At 36.9% G+C, this 25,300-nt stretch overlaps 2 protein-coding genes across 2 annotated transcripts; one reads left to right on the top strand and one right to left on the bottom strand.

The window, feature by feature from the left end:
- Positions 1-23: 23 nt before the first annotated feature.
- LOC117394202 (coiled-coil domain-containing protein 127-like) lies at positions 24-10,237 on the bottom strand. Its single transcript, XM_033992279.3, has 3 exons — positions 9,971-10,237; positions 2,418-2,544; positions 24-1,817 (listed from the first exon to the last, which is right to left on the bottom strand). The coding sequence occupies exons 1-3, from the start codon at positions 10,028-10,030 to the stop codon at positions 1,138-1,140; spliced, it is 867 nt and encodes a 288-aa protein (XP_033848170.3). The 5' UTR covers positions 10,031-10,237; the 3' UTR covers positions 24-1,137.
- Positions 10,238-10,271: 34 nt separating this feature from the next.
- On the top strand, positions 10,272-25,048 carry LOC117394881 (succinate dehydrogenase [ubiquinone] flavoprotein subunit, mitochondrial). Its single transcript, XM_033993559.3, has 15 exons — positions 10,272-10,400; positions 12,874-12,960; positions 14,268-14,429; positions 14,658-14,801; positions 15,255-15,419; positions 17,393-17,541; positions 19,866-19,990; positions 20,513-20,681; positions 22,049-22,244; positions 22,602-22,773; positions 22,922-23,040; positions 23,184-23,295; positions 23,475-23,605; positions 23,901-24,011; positions 24,441-25,048. The coding sequence occupies exons 1-15, from the start codon at positions 10,341-10,343 to the stop codon at positions 24,525-24,527; spliced, it is 1,989 nt and encodes a 662-aa protein (XP_033849450.1). The 5' UTR covers positions 10,272-10,340; the 3' UTR covers positions 24,528-25,048.
- Positions 25,049-25,300: the final 252 nt, after the last annotated feature.

The following is a 25,300-nucleotide window of genomic DNA, read 5'->3' as shown; positions in this document are numbered from 1 at the left end:
AAAGTACCAAAAAACATTGCAAATGATTTTCTGTTGTTTGTTTATTTATACATGACATTTATATGTAACATTTTTGGTCAAGTACTGTACATCTAGTTAGCAAACAATATACATCAGCAATCGGTACACATATAACACAAAGTGAGTTATGATGGGATTGCATTTGTTTCCTTTCTTAGCAAACAGAGCCAGTGAAAGCCCCTGTGAAAAAATACATAGGGTCTGATTTTGAGGAAACTTAGAAAAACACAAACGTAAGGTCAAAGTGCTTTACGTTTGCTCTGGATTGCACCGTCTCCTTCATGTTGTGATTTAAATCAGGAGCAAATTACATTCCCTTTAAAGATCTGTAAGAAACATTTTTTTTAAATACATATTGTAGGCCTTCACCTCGTATTTCATAATTTCTGGAAGTAATTTAGTCCAATGTGTTATAAATTTGAATATGCACTTATTATTTATTGTTGTCTGTCCTATATCCATGGATATGTTTTAAACCAGACAAAGAAAAGGTGCGTTTAAAAATATTAAATGATCTGGAATAACTTATTAAATATGGGCTTTACATTATTTAATATATTATTATTAGATAAGCACTAGTTTATGACTCCTTTTAAAGTTTAGCATTCCTTTAATGTTCAAAATTGGACTCTCTCTTACTTGGTGCTGATAAAAAAAAGTACAGGTTTTGTTTTATGTCTAAAGCAATATGCTTTAGGTTCCTTTTTTGATGCCTGACATTCATTAATTTTGTATTTTCTCTTAGTTTAGGACTGCCTTCAAAGTTAGGTTAGCTTTATTTATGGTCTCAATTTGTTTTGTTTTAACATTTGTTTTCTCAAATTTTAACTGTGTATGTTTACATGATTATTGATATATTTTTTTGGATTTGAAAAAACAAAACAAAAACAGAAAATTTACCCTAAGCCTAAATTAACAATTTCTGCATTGTCTTAAGTAATACTAATATCTACAGTAGATTCACATCTAGGATAAATCATGAAATGTAAAAAAAGGTGTATCCATCACTTACTAAAGCTAATATTTTCTTTTACTTTTTTTCTTTTTCATTTTTTAACAAAGCAAAATATGCAGAAGGTTTTAGGTATCTACTGGTGTTTCAAGTTACAAGGTCACTTAGTTTGATTGTGCTTCCAACAGAGATTTTTCTGCTCTCTTAAACTTCTGTAGTTCAACCTGTAGCTCCCACTGTTTGAGAAAAAGCCACATCAGTCTTCCATTTTTGCGTTTATCTGTGTTTAATAGGTCAGCACAGTACCTGTCATGTTTGAAAATGTTTTTAAGATCAGCTTCCATTTTCAGTTCCAGAGCGACTGGGTCTGTGGCAGCTTTAATGAGCAAATTCTTCTCCATCTCCAGTCGCCTGTCTCGGGGAACAAGAATACTACAAAAAGCACTTTGCCTTTCAACTAATGCTTCCTCAAACTGTTTTAGTACAAACGTGGCTTTATTTTGCCAATCACTTTCCTTTTCCAAAATGCTACGGTACAAGGCAGCTGCAGCCCCTGAATGTAGTAGCTGTCGCTTTTCCTTCTCAATCTTCTCACGCTCCTGCTGCAACAGTTTTCGCTCTTCTAGAAGCCTGCGGCTCTGTGATATAAGAGCGTCCCGGTAACCCTGCACCCTGCTGTGCTCCTTTTCCAATTCCAGCTCAAGGTGAGCCACAGCTCTGCGGTTCTCTGTGATAATGTCCTGGTATTTCAGTTCTAGATCCTTCTTTATGGATTTAATATCTTTTTCATATGTTGTTTTTACTTCCTGTATCTCTTTTTGAGACTCCCTTGTCCAAATCCACCCTACAATATATAAGAAATAAAACTAATTAGCCTCTACAAAGCAAATGTATTGCACCTGTTTACTTAAAGGTAATGTAATAAACATTTACTAAAACATTTTTTTACTAAGAAAAAAATGTAATTCAGTTAGAATCTGGTAAGTGAATCATAAGACCGTATGTAATACCTTCTCCCTACTGGTAAGTGGTGTTATGCCCCCCCCCCCCCCCCCCCACCCCCCCGCAGTTGTAAATGAGTCACGTGATGATTTAGTTTTGCTTCTCAGAGTGAACAGAGTAAAAACAAAAAATTATTTATTGCGTTTTTTATTTGTATGTAATCAATGTTACATATATATATATATATATATATATATATATATATATATATGTATATATATATATATATATATATACAGTGCACTCCGTTTATAAGAATCGCATCTGTCCCAGATGATTTGATTCTTATAAGAGGTTGATTCTTAAAAGCGGACCAATATGACTACAATTAACAAAAGCGTGCCTTCGCGCATCAGCAGTTTAAATACAGTATACAAATGTCTATGTATATATACACACATAATGAAATTCTACTTCCACAAAACAATAAAAAAGTACTTACTAAATGCTGCTAGACCTAGCATTGGCACAAGTAAGGCATAATTCCATTTGTTTCCATCACCACCTCCCCTCTGGTCAGGCCGGATATTCCACCTTGGAGGATCGTTAAGGTTGTTCATGGAGCCACACTTCAGAAGAGAAAATAAACTTATTCAGCATCAAACTTTGACTTTGTAACTGCCTGGAGTGAGAAGCTTTAGGCACATAAGTAACCCATTACCATGCCTGTCAAAGCACACTTTGTTTTAAATGTGACATAGCACCTATCAGACCAAGGACAAGGTAATTTGGTGATTTTTCATTAATTTTCAAAATATGCAAAACCTTCCTTTGTGGTTCCTAGCTACCACACTTGGGCAGTTTGGGTAAAGTGTGTCTAAACATAGCGATTCTCGGTGTGGAACATGCATCATATTTTTATAAAAGGAGTTTGAATGTATCCCTGCCATTTCAAGAAATAAGAACATTTAGATACAATATTTTTTTTATCACCGTACCCTGAACAGGAACTGTTGGATTTTATAAATATATCACACTTAGTTCTTATTCTCTGTAATAATTATTCCATGTTGATATATGTATGTTTTTATTCAAATTGATATGTAACACATGGTACAGCTAAAAGTATGGTTAACAGTAATTCAACATTCATCAAATTATATTCTACCACAACATATCAGATTGCAGTTATAACATTATTATGAGACAATTAAGAATAAATAACAATATATCAGTTTACCAAAAAGAAACAGACCACCACTTAGTGTAAGGTTCATGTTCTTTGTATCAACAATTAATATTAATCATAGGGATGCAAGTTTGTCATGGTAAAAATATGTAAATCACGGCACAGTCACGGCTAAAAATTGACAATGGGGGAGTTTCCATGTGTGGTTATTTACACGTGAACTGGCGATGCGTGTGCACGTTTGGGAGAACAGCTCGACAGCATCAGGTTTGTGACAGAAAATAACGGCCACAGAGAGGGATAGGGTAAATCTCATTTACTCGTAAGCATGATGGGAAACGGGAAATACACGCCCATTTGCACATCCGCATTTCACGTGAAAACATCCACTGCTCCCAATCCAGACAGCTTTGGTTTTCAGCCATGGTGATCTGCAATAGCTGGGTTGGACAGTTTCATTATATACCTCTGTGTTAATTATTTTCTTTTTTCTTTAATTAATAAGTCGTGTAATAAATTAGTTGAAATAGTATTCACTACTAACGATATGCCACCCCAGCAATGGACATTTGAAAAACAATTTGGGCAAGAGCAGTAAAACATATTATTAAACAACCAGGCACGAGGCATTTACAAAATCACAGCTCTATTACATGAGCTTAACACTGTGCTTTAATGTTTCACTCAAACAAGATGTCACCTGACAGCCATGGAATTCCAGGTAAGATTCTCTCCTGTACCTGTCCTCTGTGCATGGAAACCATATTTTCCAGAGCTGTTTGCGAAAACAGCACGAGAACGCTACGCATGGCTAATTTGCATATCGACCTCTTCCTTTCCCCTTCATTTGCATGACGTCGGGTGAAAAGAGGGTCTTCTCGAGTAAAATAAACAGAGCCAATGGAAACCCGAAATGTATAGGGTCATTTTTAATTTGGCTCGACCACAATGTCTCGAGAAAAATTAGACCACACATAGAAACTCCCCCAATTTCACGGAATGGTCAAGGCTACAAAGAATTGAACTTAAATATATTTATTCATGTAATATACTGTAATATTTTAGTATTTGTGCAAAGTAAACATATTTAATGTATTTAATGTGTTTTCTTTTAACACACGCTTCTAGTCAAAAGTAAACAGACATTTTTTTTAATTTTTTTTATTTATTTTTAACAGGAATATGCTTACATTTTAATTTTAACATGTATACCGTGTCCAATGTAATAATAATAATAATAATAATAATAATAATAATAATAACCTGAACACTGAAATTGTGTGTGTGTGTTTTTTAAAATAAATGTTCTGGTTGTAAATTGCGAGTTTTACAACATCCTTTTGGTTAATATCTATTTAAACACAGCTGTGGTTTTGCTATTAGAAGATGTACATTAAAAGACTAGAAGGATCGTTCTGCATTTACAGTGTTGACAGGTTAAGCACCAAGTTTGTTTCTTATTAAAGCTGCATTTGCTAACTGCTTTAACTGCACTAAAACCAATTCAAAAGACATGAACTGCTCCTTTCCTATTTTTACACTGAGTGGAAACAAATGTCAAAATGCAAGGTTTCCAGTGACTGCCATGACAAAATCATATCCCTAATCATAGTCTATCATTGTAGGACCGATATATAAAATTGCAACAACTTATAAACATATTACTTTATAAGTTGATAGCCTAATACAGAATTAAATAAGGCTGAGGCGATGGATCAATTTATCGATGCATTCTATCGATAGTCAAGCCTGTGCATCGTTTTTGTGTAAAGGGTTTATGCAAAGAAAAGTTTGTATTTTTTATTAAATTTGGAATTGGCAATTATTTTTGCATTAAGCGCAGCGCTTCTCTGCTCCGCTCAGGTCTGACTCACTGAATCTGCATGCGATTGAGCTCACCTTCTCCCCCCTGTGAATGTTTACTGCTGGGATTGAGTCTGTGAGCGGTGCTAGAATTACAAATACTGTATCGAACGAGCTACAAATACAATGCCTTCCGATGTTTGCCAATTATTTTCTAAAGTAAGATGGCAAGAAAGTAATGTTTGGGATATTCTGGTAACAAATCTAATTTGCGTGACCATTTAATGAGACGGCACCCTACAAAACTTCAAACAAAATCCGCATTTACCCCGGAGTAAAAATGAAGAAAAACAACCAAGGTCGTTCCAAAAGTTGTATCTTTGGTCAGAAGTATTAAACATCCCAGCAACGTCAGTCCCTAGTGAGCAGGTATTCAGTAATGCTGGGCAGATTGATTGTAAGCAAGTGCTAGTCATCACTTCAATTCAAATAAAATGTGGACACTATCACGTTCCTTAACACAATTCAAATACAAGCCATGGACAACACTCTTGTTACTAAACTGCTGTGGACAGTGATCATTATTTTTGAATTATATATTTTTTTCTCTTGATTGGTTGTTACTCTGTCTTGTTAAGGATTTAAACAACTTTTTGGGGGGGATTTTGCTTTGACCCCCAACTGATGCAAATCAACACGAATAAGGTAAAAAATAATAATATATTTAATTACTATATGCATAAACAGATGTAATCAATTTAATATGCATAATAGTTTTTAAAGCATTACTTGCAATGTTACACAGTAATCCACAGCTCCACATGTATTACTGAGTTTTTTGGGGGGTTTATTTTTTTTACCCTTTCATAATGTCGATAACGATGCATCTGCTTTTTTGGAGAACGAAATATCGATAGTGAAAAATTAGGCATCGCCCCAGCCTTAGAATTAAAGTAATATTTAATATCTGCAGGGACGAACCCCCTGCCAAATTAGGATGTTGTTGTTGGTTTTAAGGAAACACAATGATCTAATCTCTATCTTTAGTTTATATAGCCTCTGTCTCAGCTGCTATGATGCTGCTGGATGTGGATGCTGTTTGGGTGTGGATGCTGTTTGGGTGTGGTTACCGTTTGGGTGTGGTTACCGTTTGGGTGTGGTTACCATTTGGGTGTGGTTACCATTTGGGTGTGGTTACTGTTTGGGTGTGGTTACCGTTTGGGTGTGGTTACCGTTTGGGTGTGGTTACCGTTTGGGTGTGGTTACTGTTTGGGTGTGGTTACCGTTTGGGTGTGGTTACCGTTTGGGTGTGGTTACCGTTTGGGTGTGGATGCTGTTTGGGTGTGGTTACTGTTTGGGTGTGGTTACCGTTTGGGTGTGGTTACCGTTTGGGTGTGGATGCTGTTTGGGTGTGGTTACTGTTTGGGTGTGGTTACCTTCAAGGACAGACTTTCATGTTCTTTTCCATAGCCTTTCTGGCTTCTCTGACCTAATGCTCCCACTTGAGAAAGTACTGACAAGTATGATTAATAGTTTGCGTAAAACCTGTTATGCTTGAACAGCAAACCAGGATGCACCCACAGTCCTGTATCAACGGTCATGTTCACATTATAACTCACACATTGTTACATTTGTCTTAACATTTCTGATGAGTTTATGGTGGAGTGAGTTCTTGAGAATTCACATAATCACAATCCCAAGCCACATTATGCTGTACAACAGCTGCTCTGTATCTGTTTTTACCACCAACAGCTTTACACAGAGGCAGTTTAGAGATTAAAAACTAAAATTGAATTAAAGTTTTGTAATTGTATGAAGGAATTAACAAACAGTAAATTGCTCTAATACTATTGTAAAATTTTCAAAAATATTTATTTCACAGTTAACTACAGTGGAACGTCGTATATCCGACTGCCACATAGCCGCCCTGATCAATTAACCGCCTCGCTAAATAAATAAATAAATATTCAAAGTAGGCTACGAGAGTAATGGCATTAAAGCTTCCTTGATGGAAACGTTATAGCAATCAGCCTTTTGGTGCGTTCCCCTTTAAGAGGGCTGTGTGCATGTGTTAGTCAGCTGCCTGCAGCAGTGACGTTTCAATACACCAGTTGAAAAAGTTTTTTGTTTTTTTTTGTCAAAAATATTGCACCATCTAGTGTCTGAAAGTGGAATTTTAAAATTTGATCAATTACGTCTGGGGTTCCCAATCCTGGTCCTGCGGGACCCCTGTGTCTGCTGGTTTTCATTCCAACTGCATACTTGCCAACATTTGTAAACTGTTCAGTGGGACGCTCTTCCCGGGGGGGGGGGGGGGGAGGGGGGGTTATACGCATCACACACATGGGAGGGGTCATACGCAAAAAACACTCTATCATATAATAATAGACGTATCCACTCAACTCAACACCGCACGACCAGCACGACAGTAAACATAGACACAATGAAGCGTTCTTACCTTTGTATACCGGTAAGTTAGTGATCAGCAGATGTGTCAGCTGCACAAAGAGCACAGCGTGTGGTTTTCACTAACTCTACTGTGCAGACTAAATTTTATTTTTTTCATGTGTAAATATCGGGACTTTCTTCCTATGCATTGGGACTGTTGGCATGTATGCAACTGAGTTCTCAATTACTTCATCAAACCCTTAATTGAACTATTAATTAGCTTAACTAGACCTTTTGAATTGTTTTCAGATTTTAAACAGTTGGAGATTAAGTTAACAATACAATTTTATAAGTAACTTGAAATCGGCAACTTTTTAGGAGCTGAGAACAATTAAAAAGGTCTAATTAAGCACATTATTTGTTCAATTATGGGTTTGATTAAGTAACTGAGAACTCAGTTAGAATGAAAACCAGCAGACACAGGGGTCCCCCAGGACCAGGATTGGGAACCCCTGATTTAAGGCATTTCATTCCATTTTGAAACACTGAAAAATATGTTGTGCACAATAACAGTGGTAAGAGTAAAAAGACAGAATATGGTCTTTTCAAGCAAGATTCCCCCGTGGTTACTTTCTAGGACAATTCCATCCTCACTGAATTTGAGAGCACCGAGTCTAATACCTGTGTACTGTATCAACATTGAGAAGAGGGCTGCTCTTTAGCGTTTTGCCTTCATCTTTGAAAAGAAAACATAACAGGAATTCACAATTCTAAGTGAATCAGTGAACAAAAGTATGTAATTTAAGGGTTGAATATGGATTTTAAGATTTCAGGCCCAGTCTACGTTGTGCTTTTCATGAGAGTCCTTTTATTGTTCTACTTTTGGTTAAAAAATTCAGTGGTGTAGTCGAGGGTACATGCAGGTAAACAGCGTTTAGCCACTTTTAATTTGGCAATATAGCGTTTACCCACTTCTCATGTAAGGGATACAGAGTTTACTCACTTCTACTCTCCTGTGATATACAAATCCTGGGTTAAAGACAAGAAATTTTAACGGTGAGCATCTGTGTTGCGTTGCTGGGAGCGAGACTGACACAGCCGAGTGCTCTCAGTCAGAACTATGGCGCGAGCAAGGGGGGGCGTGGCCACTGGACTGTGTGTTCTGTGTGTGTGTGTGTGTGAATGAGTATGATTGGTTGTTTATGTTCTGTTAATGTTATGTTGTAAGGCACACTGGACCTGCAGGGCGGTGTAAATCGCCTTCATGCTAGCCCATGAAAGGACGCTCACAGAACTGTTGAGTGAAGCGCACCATCGGCTCTGTGACTGTTCACGTGAACAGCACCTGAAAGGGTAAAGGACTGTATGGGTGGCTCTTGTTGGCTGAGGTCCAGTAACAATGTATCTGTTCATGTTTATCTGTTCAATCTATCTGTTCAACTCTACCAAACAGGGCAGTTTACCCTCTTTTTTATTTACCACTACACCACTGAAAAAACTGCCACGGTAATTCTAAAAGTTACTAAAACATATAAATTCATTCATCATTTGAGCACATTATTTGCAACAAAAAAGAGCCCAAGCTCTATAGTACTGGGGTTATTATTGCCTGCTGGGTATGAAAAAAATATATATATATTAGTTTATTTAGCAGACGCCTTTATCCAAGGCGACTTACAGAGACTAGGGTGTGTGAACTATGCATCAGCTGCAGAGTCACTTACAATTACATCTCACCCGAAAGACGGAGCACAAGGAGGTTAAGTGACTTGCTCAGGGTCACACAATGAGTCAGTGGCTGAGGTGGGATTTGAACTGGGGACCTCCTGGTTACAAGCCCTTTTCTTTAACCACTGGACCACACAGCCTCCTATAAAATATAAATATATAAATCCCCTTTGAAGGTGATATTGTGGAGGCTGTCTACTTGTGTAGGTATGTCACACTTCACACATTTCAGCATACAGTATCTGCAGAACCACTTATTCAATTGTCATGAAACTTGGTATTAACATTATTTGCTATTGACTAGATGTTTTGAAGACATGGATATAGACTTCTAGATGAAACGTTTGAAATCGCAGTGCAAGCGTTTATGAAAACTGAAGCAGAATGTGTTGTATAAGAAATTAAACGTGCACACATAGGCTCTGGACTCTTGACCGGGGTTCGTGGGTTCAATACCAGGTGGGGGACACTGCTGCTGTACCCTTGAGCAAGGTACTTTACCTAGATTGCTCCAGTAAAAACCCAACTGTATAAATGGGTAATTGTATGTAAAAATAACGTGATATCTTGAAACAATTGTAAGTCGCCCTGGATAAGGCCGTCTGCTAAGAAATTAATAATAATAATAATAATAATAATAATAATAATAATAATATGGCCAGCATATCAGCATACATCAGGAAGTTCACCATCGAACCTCCACCATCGTACATTGCAGTACCACATCTGGGCTATAATGTAACGCACTACATATTTACTTTTATTTTCCAAATCTTCTCAAATGGCAGGCCACCATTTCTGTAGTTCTGAAATGTGAAATAATTATTGTTAATAGTTTATGTAATCTGATTATCCATTTCCAATATTGCGTATTGCATTCCATTGACAGTTCAGCTTCTTTTATAGGGCGTATTAGGAGCGGTTACATGGCAAAGAGAATCACTCACCTTGGACACGACCGACTCTTGCCTGTTCGCTGCACTTTCACTTTGCACTTGTGAAAACATTACACAACAGTTTTGTACTCGGTCAACTGAAATGGGAGGGTTGTATTGATGAATATTATACTCACGAGAAAACTGGATTTGAAAGGGTAATAACAATGCAGTTCTATAATAATGTACTATTTAATATTTGCCGTTAACGTCAAAGCGGTAAAGAATAAAAAGTTAGTTTAGTTGAAAATACTACTAATTTATACTACGAGTCCACCCCCAGGATTCTACATATGTTACAGCCCGAGTTCACTTCCGATGAAACGGGCTGTCATAGCTTGCGACCAGTGAGGGGCAGGCATTCGGTGTCGTCTGCAACAACATGGCAGGCTTGTGTGGTGCCTCCAGAATCCTTGCCAAGACTGTGCTTTCAACGGAAGCTGTAAGTGTGCATTCATTTGCAATAAATTAGACAAGCCCAGGGATATATTATCCTGGAACAGCTCGGTACGTCAATGTAGATGTGTGTTTAAATGGTTCGGTTTTGAGAAGTCAATAGAAAAACATGGTTTTGTAACTAAGTCATTACGTCACGTCACACTCAGTTAGATAGCCGCCGCAGATTTTGTTAAATGCAAGGTAAAGTAAGTTTTAAGATTGGTCATAAAATATAATGCAAAGTGTAATGATGTCTTGTAAAATATAATAAAGTCGAACTGCAAGGTGTCTGGAATTTGAAAACACATGTGAAGGTCAGTGTAGCAAACATAGAGAAAACTGTAGTATTTTGTATAATGTTTTGCTCAATTAAAATTGTATGCTAACCACAATCAATATATATATATATATATATATATATATATATATATATATATATATATATATATATATATATATATGTGTGTGTGTGTGTATATATATATATATATATATATATATATATATATATATATATATATATAGTGTGTGTGTGTGTGTGTGTGTATATATATATATATATATATATATATATATATATATATATGTGTGTGTGTGTGTGTGTGTGTGTGTGTGTGTGTGTGTGTGTTTTAATCCAAAACAACTTATTGTTTCTACAGTTTACATTATAATTTTTTAGAGAACGTAAGATACTCAGAACAGCATTATGCAGAGTCACCGGAGAAGGATCTAGATAACTGTGATGATTGCCTGCCACTAGATGGCACTGCAAAAAAAAAAAAAGAAAAAAGAAAAAGGTTAAAATGTTTTATTAATTCTAAATGTTATTCGGAAACTTGTTTTGTGTTTTAGTAAGCAGGTCTGTGTGTGAAAAAAAAAAGTCAATGCGCAGTTCTATACATTTCTAGTAGTAATAGTGTTATTAATACAGTCTATGCAGTGGGAAAATGCAAACTACAAAGAACATTGTTTTCTGCCAATTATTACTGGGAAGATGGGTAATAGAATAAGATACGTGAGGCAATCTGGCAAAGAAACTCTGTTTAGCTAACTGGATCACTGTCCTGTATATATTTTACTTGGAAGATGGGTTTTAACAAGTTTTCTGGAGGAAGAAAACTAATAGGCATAGGCTACTGTGTAGCTATGCAGATCACCGATTTGTATGTGTTTTCACTGGGAAGAGGGGTATTAGAAAGGTACACATGTTGCATTTATAAACTTCCATCAAAAATGTTACTATTTTCTTCCAAACCTTTCCTGAAATATGTTCATTCTAATTTATCACACTATCAGTTTTCAGGATTCAACACTGGCATTCCCTTTTTTAATCCAGGCATGTCAATCAAAATGTGTGGACAAACTACAATCTGCTAGGATAACGTGAATTAAGACCGAAACTTAAACCATCGTGAGCAAAATCTAAGAGCAAAATATCCTCTTTTTTTTCAAAATAATTACACTCATTTGAAATCTTGCCCATACAACCATGCAACACACTGTCCTGAATACAAGAGCAGCCTTTACTTCCCACATATACCCTTCTTTCCAGTAAAAACAGTGATCTGAGTAGCTGGAGTGTGTGGGGTTAGGGGGGAGTGGGGGAGTGGTTTGAGTGGGGTGAGTGGGGTGGGGGGGGTGGAGGGAGGAGGGGAGTGGGGGGGGTGGAGGGAGGAGCGGTGGGGGGTGGGGAACAACCTGAATTAGACACAGGTCGCCGAAGAATTTGGTGTTTCCTGTTCTGGTGAGTTGCTTCACCATTCTGTTAAATAATGTGCATGCCTTATATTGCTACTGCATTTAACATGTGTAGGGGTGCTGTGTTAAATTAGTTTGACAGTTAGTTTATTAACCTTAGTTTGTCTGTTACTTTATTGTTATAGTTTATAATTTTTTAAAGCAGCCAATCATCCCAATCACCTTTTTAGTGTGACCTGAAATGCAAAAGTGGTTTAAAGTGAAATGATACAAATGAATGCTGTAAACTAAATTATTTCTTAATTCATTTGAATAAACGTATTGTATTTTTGCACAATTATTTGTTATATATTGTCCGCAGGGAATTAATTACGGTATGCTAAGAGGGTCAAAAACAGAGGAGTGCGATTAACGTGCGTTAAAAAAAATTAAACTCCAATGAAATTAAGTATTACAGGGCCAATTTATGTTGAACGTCTGTTTATTTTGTTCTTTTTAACATAGCACGTAACATTACAAACCAAGTTCAACACTCGGTTATTCTGGAAAAAAAAAATTAGATGAATTATTTTATACAGTAATTCAATATGTTAGTATAGCACCTCACAAAGTGTTTTTGTTTTTCAGATAAGTTTATATTTATAGCTGACAAAATGGACATTTCTTATCAGTTTTTGAGGTTGTGAAATTATTGGTCGCAAACATGCTCCTAAACATAAACTGCTTGTCGCTCAAACAACTTCATGATCCAAATACATAAGTTTCTGTTATTCTGGCAGCTTCCGGCGATTGTCCAAGGAGGTGCTCGGCAGTTTCACTTCACTGTCTATGGGAATAAGGACAAGACAGCAAAAGTTTCCAATGCAGTAAGTTTTTAATATATATTATTTAATTATATATATATATATATATATATATATATATATATAATATATATATATATATATTATATGTAGAACCTCCTCCTGTAGAAATCCAAATAAATAAATATATATATATATATACACACACACACACTACTGTGCAAAAGTCTTAGATATGACTACTCTGATGCATTATTATCAACAATTTACTCAAAGCCTCTACTAGTGTTTTCTACTATTATAACAACCTTGACTTGCATAAAGAAGGAAAAACATTGAGTGAAATAGTCTGCATCACTCGAATTTTCAAGTTGTGTAGAATAGAAAGAAGACAAGTGTTGAATTGACAACAGAACTGGTAGAAGGCACAGGTGTCGTTGTCCATCAAATCAACAGTACGAAGGTCACTCTTGAAATCGGGACTTAAAGCATGTGTTGCAGTAACAATACCTCTGTTCAGAAAGGGGAACAAGACTAAAAGGCTCAAATATGCACAATAACACAGAAATTGGACTATGGAACAATGGTCAAAGGTTCTTTGGACTGTTGATGGGTGGACAACGACACCTGTGCCTTCTGCCAGTTCTGTTGTCAATTCAATGCTTGACATCTTTCTATTCCTTAAGGATATTATCTTCAAGTCTTGCTCATACTTGTTAGACAGCTTTTTGGGTCTTCCAGTCCTGTGTTTGTCAATTACAGATGATGTTTATCTGTATTTGTTGATTATGCTTCGGACACCACACCTTGGAAATCAAGTGATGCAAGCTATTTCACTCAATGTTTTTTCTTCTTTATGCAAGTCAAGGTTGTTATAATAGTAGAAAACATTAGTGGAGATTTTGAGTAAATTGTTGATGCTCATAATGCATCAGAGTAGAAAAATGCAACATGTCCAGGACTTTTGCACAGCAGTGTGTGTGTGTGTGTATATATATATATATATATATATATATATATATATATATATATATATATATATATTATTGTTAATAATCTCATTTTTTACAGCAAGCAAAACGAACAAAGTGATTCATAAAAAAATAATGCAGAACAACAGTGTTACACAATGTATGACTCACCCTGCATAATTCATGCCACATTTGTTTTAATTTTACTTAAATGTTGACATTATTGAACAACCCTCTGGTAGCCAAACAGTGCGTCACTGTCATTGTATTCCTATGCCATCCTCCAAGTAACCTCTAGTTTCCACGATGCTCGGACAATGTCGTACGACTTATAAATCACCTTGTATATTGTTTGCAGAAGTTCCCATTAAAACACTTTTGTTTTGCTGTCTTTTTCAGATTTCTACACAGTACCCAGTGGTAGACCATGACTTTGATGCAGTTGTTGTGGGTGCAGGCGGGGCCGGCTTGCGGGCTGCTTTTGGTTTGTCTGAGGCTGGCTTTAACACTGCCTGCATTACAAAACTGTTTCCTACAAGATCACATACAGTGGCTGCACAGGTAGGACCCTATTTTAATACCCAAGGGGGGGGGGGGGATCAACTCTGATATATTTATGTTCATAAAAGCCATTAACATTTAGCAGATGTGCAGCTCTTTATTAGGCAGTGCTAATAATGTTTAAGTAATGTAGGGTTCACCAAGACTTGATTATTTTTAAGATTTCAAATACACAAACCAAAATGCACAAAAAACGTTTTTTGTTTAACTTATTTTTTTGTGTGTCAGGGTGGAATAAATGCAGCCCTGGGGAATATGGAAGATGATGACTGGAGATGGCATTTCTATGATACAGTAAAGGGTTCTGATTGGCTAGGAGATCAGGATGCAATCCATTACATGACAGAACAGGCGCCTGCTGCTGTTGTTGAGGTGAGGATCCCATTACAACTGTGTTAGTTGGTAATGCACTGAAACATGCCAGTCTGGATCACCAACCAAGATTGGCCACCTAAACTGTAACAACAATGATAAATGAATGTTTTAAGCAAAATTGTGTGAGATTTCCCCAATTGCCTCTATTGCTTAATTAAACATCTAGGTGGGATTACAATATTATTGCAATATTATCTAACTGGCTTGATCATTGGTATTTTTGTTAAGTTATACGAAGTGTTCTCTGGACTACCAAAAAACAAGTTTGATTTTGGTAGTGGGAGGTGGGGCAGTTATTTTTAAATTTGTGGTAGGCCATGGTATATGCACTGTGTCTTTTTAATAATTTTAGAATCCCAACCCCCTCCCCCCCAACCGCATCATGCCTTAAACTTTTAAATAATATTTCTTGTAGGTTAAACTCTTAGTTGTGTGAATTTTCGGTTTCAGTTGGAAAATTATGGAATGCCATTCAGTAGAACAGATGACGGGAAGATTTACCAGCGTGCTTTTGGAGGACAAAGTCTGAAGTTTGGAAAAGGTGGCCAGGCCCACAGGTGCTGCTGTGTAGCTGACAGAACTGGACACTCTCTGCTGCACACGCTGTATGGTCGGGTAAGAAGCTGTTTGTAAATAGGTCTGTAAATACAGTGATAAATGTATGTTTTGGTGTTCTAAAAGGATATTCATCCCTGGCATTTTGCAGAGAACTCTTACAAAGGCCTTGTGAAATGTTTTCACAGATCCAGATTAGCAATGTTAGGTTGTTCAAGATTAGTGGTGTGGAAACTGTGAAACCAGCTATGAAGAATCTGTTTAACTCAAAATGATTTTTTAATATATATTTTGCTGTACTTGGTAATGGCACTTCTTTCCTGGTCACACCAAGTTCCTATTCCTTTTTGTTTCTAAAATTCTTTACCTCCACTTCCCTCTGTCCCTTCCTTCAGTTGCTTGATTTTTGACATCTATCAACAACTTTTAGCTGACGTTCCTCTTCTTTTTCATAACTTCCTCAAATTCGAGCATCCTTGCCCCTACACATTTACATATCATTTTCCATTCCTGGATTATATCAAACTTGCTGACACAGATGTCTTGGTACTCAAGTTTTCTTGTTTAGCTCCTTCCAGCAGGTTAAAAACACATCTTTCAGCCTCCTGGGCTGTTTTATTGCTCTGTACTTCCTTTGCTTCAGTGCTGGGTGTTTCCTTCCTGTCTCCCAGGCTTGGTGGAGATTCCAGCTGGTTCTGGTACTTGTACATGGGTACCGATAGAGCCCCGTGAAATTCTTTTGTATTTTAATTAATTTTGTTTTTTTTTCACAAATTTTATTTTGTTTTATTACAGATACACATTAATAAAACAACTCCAATAGATGTATAGTAATAATAGTATAGTATACATGTTTTAATTATCTGCTTTTTCTTTTAACATTTTGACCTCGCACACACAAATAATTTAGTTACCATAATTTCTCATTGGTGGTAGTAACTGCCTGTTTACAATACTACCCATGCCCTCCTATAAAAATACATTAAAGCCCCTTTCACACTGGCACTCCTACCCGGGTCCGGACCCGGCTCACAATCCTGTGTAGTGTAAAACCACGTACCTGGATCATACCCAGGTTAACCTGGGTCCCAGCGACCCACCTCAGGATGTGGGTCAACACGCTTTGACCCGGGTTGAGCGAGACAAAATGCATGACGGCCATTCTTGAGCTGACGCAATAACAAACGGCCACGCCTGTGTGAAGGTTTCACTTCCGCAATAAACATTTCTGTTTATTCTGTTTAGCATATTTTTGTTGATAGAGAGACACTACATGAGCCAGATTGCAGCAGGGATGTAGAAACATTTGCTCTAATCAACATATGGGCCAACGCTTCAATCCAGAGAAGCTTGGATGGAAGCCTCCATAACAAGCTGCTTCCGGGGCATTGATACGCATATTATGCACTTGCGTCTGTCACCCAGGTCAACCCTGCTTTATCAAAAGCAGTGTGAAATCGCGTAGCAAACCTGCATGGGTCCTGACCCGGGTAGGTTCTGACCCGGGTAGAACATGCCAGTGTGAAAGGGGCTTAAGATAAAATAAAAAAAAATATATTTACACTGCCCTACTATTGTGGTGCTGTCGTGCTGTCATAATAATTGCACATACTCCGAAGTGGGGCGTCACATTGGCTAAGTTAGCTTTATAATGCATTTTTATTTTATATCCACCTGGGTTCCACCCTTGCCCGAGGGAACTTGTTTTCTGCACAGTGAGGTGCTGGGTTCTGTGGTGCACTTCATGACCCTGATCCATATGTGACTTCACTACTTTCTGTTACTCCAGCATTACTTCCTGATGCTGAATCATTACCCGTACCTTCCACATATATCCTCAAATGATCTTTTTTTTGTTTTGTTTGTTTTTTAAACATTCCAGCTTTCTGTATTGTTTGATCTCTCCTGGTAGATCCTTGACCCTGGCCATTCCCAATGAAGTTATAAAACCCCTAGTTTTACATTGTTTTAATACTGGAGTTAGCTAGATGGTTGTGGCTCTTTTAAAAGAATAATAATGTACCTTTCTTTAGTCTTTAAGGTATGACACCAGCTACTTTGTTGAATATTTTGCCTTGGATCTGCTGATGGAAAATGGAGAATGTAAAGGAGTGATAGCGCTGTGCATGGAAGATGGGTCAATCCACCGCTTCAGGTCGAAAAATACTGTCATTGCCACAGGGTAAGAACATAAATACAACAAAAATAGAGGTAGCACGCTGTGATTGTTTGCGGCATTATTCCTGATAAAAATCCACTTGACTGTCATTTTGTTTTTGTTATGACACGGGTTTCCAGCATTCTAAAGTGCTGTGTCGTTTTATGTTAGTTAAGGAGGGACTTTGCTAATATTTTGGCTGTCACTCATCATAAGAACAATACTATTAATCAGTGCATGTCTTTAAAAAGGTAGGTGTTTACAATGACTTTGTTGGAACATTTTATTTAGATTTTTGGTCTTAGAGTACAACTCACGGAATGGGTTAAACATTAAGTCAGATTCTGGTTAAATTCCTAGTTAGACAGCAAATTGATAAAGATCTTTCTGGTCATTTTGTCCTTGCTAGGACAAGGCTGACCTCCAAGACAATTTGAAATAGGTGTTGGCCTCTCCTTTTGATGTCCAGTTCTAACATGAAAGGCATTTGCCATTTAGGGTGGGTCATTGTTTTTGTGTTAGTGGTACCAACATATTGTTAAACATCTTTACAAACTAGATATAAAACAGGTTTTCTTTGGAAATTACAGTTGATTTTATGAGGGCTCTGATCCGTGCTTGGAGTGAGGATACCTGCAAACTGTCATCACCATGTAACCTTTAACCCTCAGGTCCGACATTGCAATTATTCCTATCCGTCCAATGTCGGATCCTGTCCGACATCATCAAAAAGACGCAAAAAACAGGTTTCTAGACGTTTTTTCTCCAGAAAAAGCCGAGAAAACCATTCAATGGCCGAGTGGGAGCGACAGGAGCCGAGACAAGCCGAAAAAAAAAAAAAAAGGGCGTATCTCATGAATAGTCATACTTGCCCCTGGCATCTAATAATGGAGGCCATAAGGAAACAAGCTGGCTTTGACTGCATCAGCGCTCAGAGAATATCACGGACATTTGATCAGACACCTTAACCCTTTGCAGTCCATTTATTAAGTGCGTGTCAGGTGCGTCAGGTCCAATTTATTTTCACACGCGCAGTTAATTTTAGACACGCTGTTTAAAAGTATTTTTTTTCCACAGTCAAACGGGTTTAAAAGGCCCTGCATATCAACAAAGCACTCACTAGGCATCTCCAGCCCCGCCCCACCCTTTCATTCGCTATAGCTTTCACATATGTTAAGAAATGAATAATAATAATAATAATAAATAATAATAATAATAATAATAATAATAATTTGCAGAGCTTTTTTCAGATGTTATAGTAATAAAATAATGACTTGGATCGCATTATTGAGGCGTTTGGTGATAAAACGAGTGATCAGGAGGTGATTGATCGGTATGTACGACTATTGTTATTATTATTATTATTATTATTTATTTCTTAACATATGTGAAAGCTATAGCGAATGAAAGGGTGGGGCGGGGCTGGAGATGCCTAGTGAGTGCTTTGTTGATATGCAGGGCCTTTTAAACCCGTTTGACTGTGGGAAAAAAAATACTTTTAAACAGCGCGTGTGAAAATAAATTGGACCTGACGCACCTGACACGCACTTAATAAATGGACTGCAAAGGGTTAAGGTGTCTGGTTGTAACTTTTCAACTCAGAACTTATCTTCAAAACTCTACTTATCTGGACTCAAAGAAGCCTGCACCTTCTCTTTCCTTTCTTCTTTTATTTCTTATCACAAGACTTTGTTAAATGTTAGAATTCTGTTACAAAAATGCTCCAATTTTACAAAAGATGTAATGTTGTGCTCTACTTGTCATCCTTGATTTGTCTACCTACAAGGATGGTTAAATGCAGTTACTTGTCAAATGTTTCAAATGGAATCTTTAAACCCCGATTCAGATCGAGGCGTTCTGTAGTACAAACCATAATGCAGAACTATCGCAACAAGTGATGCACGAAAATGCAATACATCTGAATTATAATTTATCAAATTAAACATACACATGTAAGCAGGAACAGATCCTGGACATGCACTGTTCATGTAAAATGTCAATTTTGTGGTACTTTTTATGTAAGTGGTATGATGTATTGTGCGTTATCTATTGTTACTATTGCATATTGAATTATACAGCAGTCTGTTTATCAATGAAGGGATATTACTAGGTTTGGAGAAAAAAACATGCAACAATTGGCTGCTGTTCTGTACTCCCAAACTACATCCAATCTGCATATTTTGTACTTCACTGAACTTCGGGGAAGTTGGTTTGATCAACTTGCCCTTTTTGTTTCCTCAGATTAAGGGACATTATAAATTTGGTGAAAAAAATGAAGGCTGCAGTGTGCATTTAAAGTGTAAAACATTTCAGTTCTATTTAATGTTTATTCTCTTTTTCTTTTTAAGTGGATATGGGCGTGCCTTTTTCAGCTGTACTTCCGCCCACACCAACACAGGCGATGGGTTGGCCATGATAACTAGAGCAGGTTTGCCCAATCAAGATTTGGAGTTTGTGCAGTTCCATCCCACAGGTATGTAGTTCTTCCTAGAGACTAGGGCTGTTCCTGTACTTTATTTTTGGAGGCCACTAGTTTGTTGGCTATAATCTTGAGAACCAAACATAATTGTTTCCAATAAGCAAATTCAGGCTTTGGTTCATTAATTTATATACCTGTTTAATAAATAAGCATATTGCAAATCCATATCAATTTATTAGACAATGAAAATAAATGTAGTATTTTATTTATCTAATAATAAAAAGTCTACAAAATGTTCTGTATGTCCCCTTGGGTCAAAGCGTCTAGAAAGTCATTGAACTTTGTCCATGTAATAACCATATTCCAGCCTGAAACAGAAGCACTGTAGACAAAGATCTTCATCAATAGTGTGACCCACATAGATCTACATAAATTATAGAATAAGGGTTTAACTTGTATCAGCTTAAATTTGATTTATTTAGTTGGACCTGTTGGGGAGGTAACGTTAATTTCCAAAGTTGAATTAAACTAATTATCTTTTTTTAATAATAATAATAATAAAAAAAACTGTTGTAGGTATTTACGGGGCTGGCTGTCTGATTACTGAAGGCTGCAGAGGTGAAGGTGGCATCCTCATTAACAGCGAGGGTGAGAGATTTATGGAGCGCTATGCTCCTAATGCAAAGGACCTTGCCTCTCGAGATGTTGTGTCACGTGCCATGACCATTGAGATCCGTGAAGGAAGGTTTGTACTGCTGCTGTTTTGCCATGAACCCTTTCTCCCTATATAACCGATCACAGTGAAATATTTGCCAAAATTCCAGTACATCTTACCCTGTGTACAAATCCCATGCATAGAGTACCACACCTAATTTCAATGTTTTAAAAAAAAATAATATTAATAATAATCATTTAAAATTTGATTAACTTCTACTAGTTTCACTGAAGATAAATATTACCAAAATTGCAGATAGAAAAGTACTTTTGTTTTTGATAAATAGTCTCATCCACGACACAGCACCTATACCACCTGCGCCCATTATTCGGGGACTGTTGCACCCAATACTCAACGTGTTAACTTTAAAATGGAAAAATTGGATTTCTATGGGCATGTTAAGCAGAGATGCCAACTGCTATGATTTGGCCGTAGCAGCTACTATTTTGGAGGTGCTACTATGGTGCTATGTTGAAGGGGTATAATACTACGATTTGTATTAATTAAATAAATGATGGATACTTCCTGAACGTTTTATGAAATATTATTTCAATACCATGTGTGTGTTTTCCTGTTAAATTTGTTTTAATGAATTAATGGTTCTTAAATAATACTGTATTTCACTGACAGTTTTTATTGTAGTATTTTAACTGACGTACTAAAAGCTCTGAGCCGGGTTGCTAAGTAACCAGTTTAGGGGTCCTTCAGAAACTGCTGTGCAAATGTCGCCTTGCTATCGTTTATCAATCACACGTTTACTTGGTTGCTTGTCAGTAAGACTAAGGATTTTCCACCTTAAACAAAACAAACAAAAAAACTTTTTTCATGGTTTAGCTAATGATGTTGAACTAGCTCGGTTGCCTTACTTTGCAATGTAGCCGCTCCACTTTAAATCAATTGACAGCGCTGAAAAATTGAAACATACATGCAGTGCAACTCTACTGCCCGATTTTATCAACCTGCAGCTGCATTTTTTCAATGTCTGTCAGGTCTTTTTTGACCCAAATCAAGCAAAGTATCTCAGCATAGCTGAGAGAAGTGTTTGAGGTAATTCTACTGTGTGAAGACAACTGTGTAGCACAGCGTGAATACCGAGCTTATATACATGCTACTATTTTCTCCTTTCAGAAGTTGGCATCTCTGTTTAAGCGTTCAGGTCTTAAAGAAAACATGTTTAAGTCTCCTATAATTTTGTGTATGAAATGTTATCAAATTTTACAATTTCATTTCTAGTAACTATTTTCCATCAGTATTAAATGACCGATCTTGATGCTTTTTTAGGTGTGTAGATAAGTGCCTGCTTTGGCTCCACTGTTACAAAACCTGTTCATTATTAAATGTGCGTGTTTTTAAATAAGCCGACACTTACTTCCTGTTTCACATTTTTTGCTTTGCAGAGGATGTGGTCCTGATAAAGACCATGTCTACCTGCAGTTGCATCACCTGCCACCTCAGCAGCTTGCCGCCCGTCTGCCAGGCATCTCTGAGACTGCCATGATATTTGCCGGTGTTGATGTCACAAAGGAACCTATCCCTGTCCTTCCTACTGTTCATTACAATATGGGAGGAATTCCAACAAACTACAAGGGTCAGGTAGGCACAATGTATTAAAAGGGCTTTGTACAGTCAGTGGGCCCTATTCACAAAGCTTTAACATGTTATTTTAAGCCTATTTTGATACATTAACATTTTTATATTTATACCTTTATATTTTACACTGTTGGAAATTGAATATCTGAAAGCTGCCAGGTATTTGAATAAGCATATTTTATTGGAAGATTTCATTTTAAAAATGAAGAACTTGATTGACAAATATTTCATCATATCATACAAATACCATTTAACTTTTTTTTTCTAAGCTCCTGATGTTTGCCCCACTGAACTGCATTCCCCCTCTCTTTCTACTTTGTCATTTTGTATATTACTTGTAAATGTCCTGTTCTATTGCAGGTCATTACTCATCGTAATGATGAGGATCAGGTTGTTCCCGGGCTGTATGCCTGTGGGGAGGCTGCGTCTGCATCTGTTCATGGAGCCAATCGACTTGGTGCAAACTCCCTTCTTGATCTGGTCGTGTTTGGTCGTGCGTGTGCTCTGAGCATTGCTGAATCTTGCAAGCCTGGTAAGCGACTTAAGACTTCATGAATACTGTAATATACTTGAAAGTTAAAACTGAATTGAATGCTTTAAGTCTAGAATTTTGTTGGGTTCTGTTTGTATCTTTAACTTTTTATTTATGTTTGTATCTTTAACTTTTTATTTATGTTTAGGAGATACGCTTCCATCTCTTAAGTCCAATGCTGGAGAGGAATCTGTAGCCAACCTAGATAAAATGAGATATGCCAATGGTGACATAAGGACTTCTGAAATCAGACTTGACATGCAAAAGGTAATATATCCTTACATTAAAAAAAAAAATGCTATATATATAATTAACTATGTTCCCTCGTCAAAACAAAAATTATACAATATCACTTTACTGAATCGTGTATACTGTTCCTGTGTTTCTTTTTGTCCTTTCCTGTGACACAGACAATGCAGGCACACGCAGCTGTGTTCCGTACAGGCCCAATTCTTAAAGAAGGATGTGAAAAACTGAGCGCTGTCAACAAGACAATAGATGACATAAAGACATTTGACAGAGGTATTAATCCTAATAAACACTAATTTATAACAACAATGTACTTTGATAACATGCCTCCTTATACTGTAGCACCCACTGCTAAATCATCAGTGCACTTGCAATGAGGTGGGGAAAACAGCAAGTTTGTGGAAGTGGTTTGGTGTCCAAACACAACTTCTTTAAAACCCTTTACCTTTTAGGCATTGTGTGGAACACTGACCTGGTGGAGACTTTGGAACTGCAGAATCTGATGCTCTGTGCGCTGCAGACAATCTACGGTGCTGAGGCACGCCAAGAGAGTCGTGGAGCTCATGCCAGGGAAGATTTCAAAGTAAGGGTTAATTCACTCATGTCAAACCAAAGCTGACAAGAGTTTTACATTTTTTTGTATTTATTTCTTGGCATCTGTATAATGTTTTCATTGACTGGGGGTCAGTAGTGACAAAACCTCTTAACACAATATTTGAAATAACCATACATTGGTTCAGAATGGCCTCAGGAAGCAGGTATGTATTTGTTGTTACCAAAAACTATTCAGAGTGTCTTCAATATTTCTTCTTTTTTTTTTACAATTTGTTTGTAGATTTTAAAGTAAATTAAACTTCAAAAGTGAATTGTGTGTTTAGGACCGTGTAGATGAATACGATTATACAAAACCAATACAAGGACAACAGAAGGTCCCGTTCAGTGAACACTGGAGAAAGCATACCCTGTCCACTGTGGATTCAAATGGAAAGGTAACAAATAAAATCATTTATTTTCTCAATGTCCTAGTTGTGTTCTCAAGCTTGAAGTGCACGTACCGTACTGTTCTTGTTGGTGTTTCTTCGGAAGCTTGGGACTCCTATTACTTGTGAACATTTTGATGGATTGATTTAAAGGTCTGTCTTCAACCTCAGTGTTGGGAGTACAGAACAAGCATAATTGCAATTCTTCAAAAACATCACAATCATTTACCCACTGGCTATTCGATCGATGAGTGTAGTCATTTGTGGTTGATGTACAAGTGTAGCTAGCCTAAACTGATAACCCCATGCCTCGGATGTGTGCTCTTTTTATTCCTTACCCCAAGTACATATTTTAACTAACAGTGCCAATATTAGACATAAAAACTAGAATTTCAAAATAATCACACTTACATGTGTTTTTGTTTGTATTTCTTTAAGGTGACCCTTGAGTACAGGCCTGTGATTGATACATCTTTAAATGAAGAAGATTGTTCTGCCATCCCACCTGCTATTCGCTCTTATTAGACAGAATATATAAATATATGAAGTGTCAATCATTGTTTGCTTTTTTTTCTTTAATAGTTTTGATGGTTCAAACATTTATAAGATATACCGATCATTGTGTACCCAAGATGTATGTTTTATAAGAAATTATTGTGCAATAAGTATACTGTAATTGTGCTCTTTACACAGAGTGATTTAAATATGTTGATTTAAATTAAAATAGAAAAGTATATTGCTACAATCTAAAAAAAAGAGACAATGTAATGTACAATGTAATACAGTTAAGTGTTTACTAAATTGCTTACGTATCTAAGCAGCACTCCTGCTGTAAATATAAATTACTATTTTCCATTCCCTCTGTTTTTTCAAATATTGTAGTTGGCACTCCCTGCCAAAAAATTGTAGCTCCAGGGGCCTTTTTTTGCAAACCATCATTTTGTACTGAAAAGCAGCGTATGTCTTGCATGTCGTAAGGTTTCGTGATTTGCTGTTTTCTGTGTAGCTTTAAATGTGGTATTCAAAAATGAAGTTGTTAGAAACTATGAGTATTTGTACTTAATCGCTCTGTTTTGAAACAGTTGGAAATGACTAGGAACACCAGAATTGCCCTGTACAACAAGAACCTTATAACATCCATGAGATTTGTCGCAAGTAACGCCGAATCAGCTAGGCTGGTCAGTAAAATATTGACTCCTTTTGCATGGAGATCTCAGTAGCTACAGCTGTTGGTTCATCAATTGAATCAGATTCAGTTGTATTGTGTCTGCCAACTGATGATGTGAGGCAGAACAGTA

The sequence above is a fragment of the Acipenser ruthenus genome, chromosome 3 (assembly GCF_902713425.1).
Source record: "Acipenser ruthenus chromosome 3, fAciRut3.2 maternal haplotype, whole genome shotgun sequence".
NCBI lineage: Eukaryota > Metazoa > Chordata > Actinopteri > Acipenseriformes > Acipenseridae > Acipenser > Acipenser ruthenus.
The sequence above is the reverse complement of the archived record's forward strand: the minus strand, read 5'-3'. Positions and strand labels throughout refer to the sequence as shown.